Below are 8,713 nucleotides of genomic sequence, written 5' to 3'. Positions count from 1 at the left end.
CTAAAAAAAAAAAAAAGAAAAGAAAATACAGTAAAAACAAAATAAAATGCAATATGAACTAAGCCAGAAAAAAAAAATCATTAAAAAATCTGAAAGCATAGAACTTGTAATAATGTTTCTGATCACAATATTAAAAAATAAAAAACTGGCTTATCGCCTGTAGCTCAGCAGCTAGGGCACCAGTCACATACACAGGAGCTGGAGGGTTCGAACCTAGCCTGGGCCTGCCAAACGACAATGACAACTGCAATCAAAAAAACAGCCAGGCTTTGTGGTGGGTGCCTGTAGTCCCAGCTACTTGAGGTAATTAGCAATTACCACAAAAAATAATTATTTCCTACCTCTGTCCATTAAAATGACCTACAAACACTTAACAGCAGTGAGTACCCATTAACACCCAGTTTTGGTCCCTGAACATCATATACCACAAAAAAGAACTGGGGTTCCTTGGCAAATGGGTGCTTCCAGGTATGTAATAAAAAATGACACTGGAAAACCACGCTATATCAAAAAGCAAAGATGCCAAGACTACTATAATAGGGTAGTGTCTCAACTTGAAGAGATTTATACTGGCCTTAAATGAGGATCCATAAGAATAATGCAATTAACACATTATTAAATATATTAAAATTCATGAGTTCATAAATATATTTTAAAAATTCACTCATTACTTTGGAAGATACTGGGTAAATGCCATACAACTCACTATTCTGTAAATCAATAAAGAATCAAGTACTCAATTTTCTTTTGTAAGTTGTACCTCAAGGAAATTATGTAATTGAGAAAAAGTTTCTCTTTATGTTAGTATTCTGGTTAATGAATGAAGGAGAAATGATACAAATAGATGATCATCATCATTGCAAACTCCTAAAGAAGCAAATGACTGGGTGGCACCTGTGGCTCAAGAAGTAGGGCACTGGCCCCATATACCGGAGGTGGCAGGTTCAAACCCAGCCCCAGCCAAAAACTGTAACAACAACAAGAAGCAAATGATCTAGGCAATGATCATCAGTGGCTGCTAACATCACAAAATGAGACAGCCAGACTCCATATGCCTCCTGGTGTCTAAACAATACTATTTATTAGTATTCTCGCCACAGTCCTACCTGAAATAGATCAATATTCTGTATCTAACTTTCAGTTTAAAGTATTACAAAGCATATAGCAACATGTTAAAATGACATCAGCAATGAAATCAACGATTCAGAATGGGAGATACAGGACCAAACACCCTGTTTCTCCAATCACAAACAACAGTAACAACAAATTACAAAGAACAAAAAAGTAGGGAGGAATGTATAGGTTAAAAAAATTCAAGCACAGGGCAGGGCCTGTGGCTCAAAGGAGGGGGCACTGACCCCATATGCCGGAGGTGGAGGGTTCAAACCCAGTCCCGGCCAAAAACTGCCAAAAAAAAAAAAAAAATTCGAGGAACATATCAATGAAATTCAACTTTCAGACTTTGGATTCTAATTCATGTAAAATAAATGCAACAACAACAACAAACTATGCAATTATTATAGGAAGAATATGAGCACTGATTAGATATTTTACAAGAATAAATGTCAACTTTTCTCTATCTTTAATAATGATATTGTGGTTGTGTTTAAAAAAAGTCTTTACCTTTAAGAGATACTAAAATATTTACAAATTATTGATGTGATATCTGAGATTTGTCTCAAAATAATTCAATATCAGATTACTGGGGAGGGCAGGTGGGAACATAAAATGAAACAGGACCGGCTATCAGATTAAGATTTTTGAAGCTGGATGATTAAGTACATAGGAATCATATTCTTAATCCAAAAATCTCAAATACTCCAAAATCTGAAACCTTTTGAACACCGACATGACACTCAACAAGAAACGCTCACTGGAGCATTTTAGATTTGGGAGACTCAACTAGTAATTATACATATGTATAGTGCAGATATTTCAAAATCCAAAATCTGAAATGCTTCTAGTCCCAATCATTTTGGATCAGGAACAGTCAACCTGTATTCTACTTTGGTATATGTCTGAATTTTTCCAAAATAAAGTGTTAAAGATAACCAATAAAACAATATTTTTAAAAAGGAATTTTAGAAATAGTTAAATTACAAAATTCGTCTTTTTGCACTTTTTCTTAAGAATGATAAACTTTCTAAATGAAAAGCTTATCACTCAGTTAAAATCTTCATTCCTCCATGACATTTTGCTCATTTTTGTTAAGCTTCTATGGCCTGAACTTTTGGAAGTTTTCTCTGTAATTGCAGCATTACTGACACAGCTAGCCCAGGTATTGGCAAACTTCAGGCCTGCAACCTGTTTCTGTACAGAACTAAAGCTAAGAATGGTTAATGTCATTTGAAAGGGTTATAAAAAGTAAAGACTATGCAATAGAGATCAAGTGTGGCCCAAGTGCAGCCTGAAATATTTACTACTATTCAGTTATGTTTGGAAGTCATTTCTCATACTTAAGAAGATTCTGCCCACCAGTGTGCACAGCGGATATTCAATTAGGGAGTAACAGTCATGACCACCAGAAACCTAGCATCTCAAAACTAAATTTATACTTGAGGGACCTGAAAGACCAGAAAAGATTAATGTAAAAATTACAATTTTTTTAACCACACTGTAACTTTTATACGTATGCTGAAGCTCACATAAGTTGTGTGCATTATTTTAGTGCATATGAGCTTTGATTTACATTTAAGTCCAAAAGTAATAAAGGAAACACAGAAAAAGAACAAATTAACAACAAAAAAAACCCTATGCTATAAATTTTCCTTAATTTTCACTGATATCTCGAAATAAATTCAGCTAAGAGCCATTGTTGATAAGGACATGGCCAATGGCCTCTGCCTTGGAAACAAGTAGTTTAAACCTGTCATACACAGAAGATCACAAACTTAAAAGAATTTTAGAATTGAAAGGTTTTTCAGAAATAACCTAGTCGCCTTGGTTTATAGATATAGAAAGGAGGTGATGAGATTTTTATACAGCAAGTAAGCTGTTTAAATAGGCCTAGAAAAACAATTTAAGGAAGCCAAGAATGAAGTTTTCCAATACTTCATATAAAGAAGATACTTTCTTGGTTACACTAAGATCTATTTTAAGCTTGGTCCCTGAGAGATAAGATTATGCAATACTCCTCAGCTAAGAACCAACAGGAGATCTTAATTTCTGTTTCCTTAGTCACAAAAACTGACCCTGACCTTTCTCCACAAAATTATAGCTAATCATCAAGCCCCAGAGGACCCAAACTATGTTCCCATCTGTGATTAAGGTTAAAATAGAACCCCTCCATCCAATTTTTCCTGAGAAATCTGGCAACCTCCATGCATTACCTGTTTTGATTAGGTAGTATGGATGTTGCTGCTAAAAGAAACAAAATAGAAAAATATGGGACAAATGTGTAAAGCCAGGCGTCTTTTGAGAACAAACTGAATTTCGTTACCATTTGAAAATTGGCTGAGGCAAGAGAATCGCCTAAGCCCAAGAGTTGGAAGTTGCTGTGAGCTGTGACGCCATGGCATTCTACCCGAGGCGACAGCTTGAGACTCTGTCTCAAAAAAAAAAAAGAAAAGAAAAGAAAAGAAAATTACTCTTTTATCCACTATTCTACTCAACCTCTGCCTTTTAGATTCACAAAGACTGCCAAATCTCTAGTCCTAACCTTCCCAAGTACCTAAGTTTTAATTTGTAATGAGATTCTATTTTGGCAATTGAGCTTCTATTTCTACCAACAATGTATGAGGAATTCCTAGGTTTTAATAGTGATGATCCTCTTTGACTTGATTAGTCGCACTTTGAGGAAGATCTTTATGAATTAGACATGTTTTTAAATTAAGTTTTCAGTTACTTTAGCTATAAAATTGAACAAATATCCACATTACCTCCTCACAGGGATGCCTGTGAGAGTGAAGAATTACAATGTAACACAAATGTAGACATTACCCTGAAAGAGAAAGAACTCTAACCAATTCTGGTTTCACCAAAGTCATTTTTTTTTTTTAATGAAAGCAGTATGATCAAAAACGTATCACCTGGCTCGGCGCCTGTGGCTCAAGCGGCTAAGGCGCCAGCCACATACACCTAAGGTGGCGGGTTTGAATCCAGCCCAGACCTGCCAAACAACAATAATGGCTGCAACCAAAAAATAGCCAGGCGTTGTGGCGGGCGCCTGTAGTCCCAGCTACTTGGGAGGCTGAGGCAGGAAACTCACTTGAGCCCAGGAGTTGGAGGTTGCTGTGAGCAGTGAAGCCACGGCACTCTACCCAGGGGGACAGCTTGAGGCTCTGTCTCAAAAAAAAAAAAAAAAAGTATCACCTTACACTTAAAAATAATTAAGATGGTAAATTTTATTTGGGAGATGTTTTACCTATAATTAAAAAAAATTAGAAAAATTACTTTTCATTGACAGATGAGTAGATAAACATAATGTGGTATATACATATGATGAAATATTACTGAGCCTTAAAAATGAAAGACATGCTACAAGATGGATGAATCTTGAAGACATTAAGCAGGTGAAGTAAGCCAGATACGAAAGGCCAAACATCATATGATTTCACTTGTATCAGGAACCAATAGCATATAAGTTCATAAAGAAGGTAGAATGGTAGTAATCTAGGATTAGGGGAGGGGAAAATGAAGAGCTGTTGTTTAATAGGCACAGAGTTTCAGTGTGGGATGATGAAAACGTTCTAGAAGTGGACAGTTGTGATGGCTGCACAACAATGTGAAGGTATTTAATGCCCCTGCACTGTACACTTCAAAATGGTTACAACAGGGAATTTCAAGTGATATACATTTTACCACAAGAAGGAAAAATATTACCTTGCAGGTCTCCAATCATCTCAGAATCATGACCCCTGTCTCTTCGTTCAGCTTCCAATACAGCCTGTAGCTGGTAATAATCCTTGTCCGTTTGTGATTTTGAAGTCTCTAAAATTCTATTTCTCTCTTGCAATTCTCTGTTCAGGGACTCTAGCTGACTAATTGACTTGCTCATCTCTGTGTGACTCTTCCTTAATCTTACTGCTGTGTCCGATTCTGTCCTAAGTAAGTCATTGGCTTCTTCTAGCTATTTAAAAAAGAAAGCAAGACATAGGTTTCTGACCAAGATACAACCAAGCTTGTTTTCATTAAATATAGAAACCTCATTAAATAAAGAAACCTCATTTGAAAAACTTACCTGTTTTTGTAATTGTGCCAGCTTCTCATTAGCAAGCTGTGAATTCTGACTTACTTTCTTTAAGTCTTCCAATTGATCCTTTAATGTAGAAACTAGAAAATGAAGGAACAATATGTAGATATTATAAAGTTTTCTTACAGGATATAAAAACTCCTTTTAAAAAATGACATTCAGTGATATGTATTAGGTCATAATAGTCAGCCACATTAGGTCCACTGTCACAACCAAATTCCAAGCTTAGAAGTATTTACATTTTAAATTCATCAAAAAGCAGAGCATAATTTTATAATACAGACTGCAAAAATGAATTTGTTGCCATTCATCTCTCATTCTAAATTCTTTTATTCTCTTTATATAAGATAAATCTATTAGTGTTATATTGTAAAGCTAGTTTTAATATTATGTATTTTTGAATAGTAGAATTACTTGCAGAGTTCAATACTTTAATAATAATACATAATCTGAAAGGTTCTAAATTGGAGGTCGGATAGAATGAGTCTTTCTCCCTGTATTGTGTCTTCTGGTCCTTCTGTCTCCCCCTTGACTCTGCTTCTCATATAGGTATTTAAGGTAAGTATACATACACAAATCACTTCTATTTTAAACACAAATGATCTATACTTTGTTTCTATCATTTAAAGGCACTTTTAGAGATTCTTTTATAGTGTATGTAAAGAAAAGTTTTTTCTTTTATAAGCTGCATAGTGTTCTATTATTCAGAAGGACCAAAATTTATATTATTATGTTTGCCTTTATACTTTTTGCTATTTTTAACAAGGCTATAATGAACAGCTTTCTGTATACATCAGTTTGCATGTATACAAGTATATAAGTAAAATAAATTCCAGTAAGTTAAATTACTGAATCAAAGGGAGCAACAGAAAGCTATTTTAAATGTATTTGTAACACTGGCATTAAAACACATGAAACTCTAGCTTAGTAGTTCTCAAATGTAGCTCTCTGTTAGAAGTGCCTAGGAGTCTTATGAAAAACACTGATGCCCAGGCCACCCATCTAGACCAATTAAATTAGAATTTCTAGAGTATATGCATGTGTATTCTTTAAAGTTTCCCAGGAGATTCCAATATGTAAACAATGATGATGAACTATTCTAGCTAAACACTACTTACTATTGACTTTAATATGTTATAAATTTAACTTGGGGTCAGGTTATTTCACTTATGAAGTGTTTTAGAATTGTGGCTCCCCCCTCCCGCCCCCCGCTGGAGGCTGGGTTTGAACCCGTCACCTCTGGCATATGGAGCCGGCACCCTACCCCTCTGAGCCACAGGCACCGCCCAGAATTGTGGCTTTATATATATATCATGGGCAATAAATGTGAGTCAACCTCATGACAAAGAACTCAAGAATAGTGTTAGAAATTACAGCATTTTTAAAAAGAAGTAATAATTTACCTTCATTTTCTACATTTCTCCTCTTTTCATTTTCCTGCTCAGCTTTTCTTTGGTATTCATTAATTCTATGCTGTAGCACCATTTTTTCTTTCTCTATTTGGGACACTGTAGATTCTAGATTTCTTCTTTGACTTCCCTGAAATTATAATGTTAAAAGTTACCACGGCAATTAGAACTCTTGTCACTTACTCAAGAAGAGTACTTTGTTTTTAGAAACAAAGAACAACAAAAAGATACCCAGACAAAAATTTAAGATAGATTTTTTTTTTTTATTTACATAACTAGACTGTAACTTCTAATAGTGACAACTTTTTTTTTTAAGAGGCAGGTTCTTACTTCATTGCCCAGGATGGAGTGCAATGGCACTATCATAGCCCACTGCAGCCTCCAATAACTGCACTCAACTGATATCTCCACTTTAGCCTCCTGAGAATAATACCCAACTATGCCCAGGTAATTGTTTAAATTTTTTTGTAGAGACAGAGTCTCACTATGTTGCATATTGCCCAGGCTAGTCTTGAATTCCGGGCCTCAAGTGATCCTCTGGCTTTGGCCTCCCAAAGTGCTGGGATTATAAATGTCAGCCACTATGCCTGACCAACAACTTTTTAAAAATAGAAGTAGCTTGGCTCTCACAAGACAGTGAAAAACTTATTTGAACTAGATATGTAAAATTTTCAAAGCCTTTTAAATCTATGAATTTAAAATACAACCCAATGAATCTTACCATCTTAAATTGAAAGTTGTTTTCTTAGTTTAAGACAAGCAGATGGTATTATACTACAAATATAATGGTTTATTAACAATTCTAAATTGAAGGTATAAAACATGAAAGAAGATCAATAATTACGTGATTCAAACGCATATGCTACCAAATGGTACAGAATGTGCAGTGAATTTACCAGTTCCTCTATGTCTCCCTTAATCCTCTCCCTGTCTCAAAAACTTGCTAATATTTTCTAAGATGTTCTATACATCTAACTACTCATACATATTTAAAAGTAATCAAGGAAATATTTATTTTAGAAAAAGAAACCACAGGGGAGAGAAGGATTAAAATACCCAAATTTTTACAACTTAAAAAAAAAAATTATCTTCTGCCTCTGAGTTACCCCTACCAGCATATCTTGTTTCTGATGCTTCATTTTTATCTTTAAGACTCTAAGTATTTGGAAAACCTGTTTTATGGTATGTGTTTTCCTGGGCTTTCCCATCTTTAAACAAAAACTTTGCATATATCATTCAAGATTATTTCCAATTCTAAGATTTTCTTCTTTTAGGTAATTAAAAAAATTAAAAATAAAAAAATTGTCAAATAATTACACATTCATGTAAGTTGCAAAGACAGAACAAAGAGGTCCCGTGTACCTTCCACTGTTTCCCCCAATAGTTACATTATTGATAATAATACACTAACAAAATCAACAAACTGACATGTATAGTTCTGTCATTTTATCACATGTGTAGATTCAAGCAAGCACCATAATCAAGATGAAGAACTGTTTCATCACCACAATGGTCTCCTTCCAGTCACCACTTATAGCCATACTCATCCCTGTGCTTTCACCCATACTCTAGGCAACCAGTGGTCCTTCCTGTCTAAAATTTGTCTTTTTCAGAAGGTTATCTAAATGGAACCATACAATATGTCTTATTTTATTTTTATTTTTGTTCTGGATCTAGGCACTCATATATGACTTTTTCTTTTTTTAAACGAAAAAGGCTAATTTTCTTTCTTTCTCTCTTTTTTCTTTTTGGTGGAGACAAAAGTATTGCTTCTCGCCATTCTACTCAGACTGGTTCTAACTACTAGTCTCAAGTGATACCCTGGGCCTTGGCCTTCCAAAGTGCTGGGATTATAGAAGTAAGCTGCCATGCATGGGCCAATATGACTTGTTGAAATTGGCCTCTTTCATTCAACAGAAAGCCCTTAAAATCCATCTGAACTGCTGTATGTATCTATAGCTCATTCCTTCTTGTGGTTGAGTAGTAAGTACTCCATGGTACAAATACACCAAAGTTTATTCAACCATTCACCTGCTGTAGGACATTTGGGTTCCTTTTAGGTTTTGCCTATTACAAATGAAGCTGTTATGAATGGCAGTGTACAGGTGTTTGC

The 8,713-nt window shown here is 35.0% G+C and overlaps 1 protein-coding gene across 1 annotated transcript in view; it reads right to left on the bottom strand.

Moving 5' to 3' along the window:
- ROCK1 (Rho associated coiled-coil containing protein kinase 1) overlaps nucleotides 1–8,713 on the bottom strand; it is a 155,020-nt gene that overhangs the window by 41,817 nt on the left and 104,490 nt on the right. Inside the window, exons 14-16 of the mRNA XM_012802019.2 lie at nucleotides 6,595–6,730; nucleotides 5,180–5,271; nucleotides 4,822–5,068 (exon numbers count right to left, since the gene is read on the bottom strand). Coding sequence (XP_012657473.1) covers nucleotides 4,822–5,068; nucleotides 5,180–5,271; nucleotides 6,595–6,730 — 475 coding nt within the window. The remainder of the gene's footprint in view (nucleotides 1–4,821; nucleotides 5,069–5,179; nucleotides 5,272–6,594; nucleotides 6,731–8,713) is intronic.

The sequence above is a fragment of the Otolemur garnettii genome, unplaced genomic scaffold (assembly GCF_000181295.1).
Source record: "Otolemur garnettii isolate 467f Iridium unplaced genomic scaffold, OtoGar3 scaffold00012, whole genome shotgun sequence".
In the NCBI taxonomy this organism is placed as follows: Eukaryota; Metazoa; Chordata; class Mammalia; order Primates; family Galagidae; genus Otolemur; species Otolemur garnettii.
The sequence above is the reverse complement of the archived record's forward strand: the minus strand, read 5'-3'. Positions and strand labels throughout refer to the sequence as shown.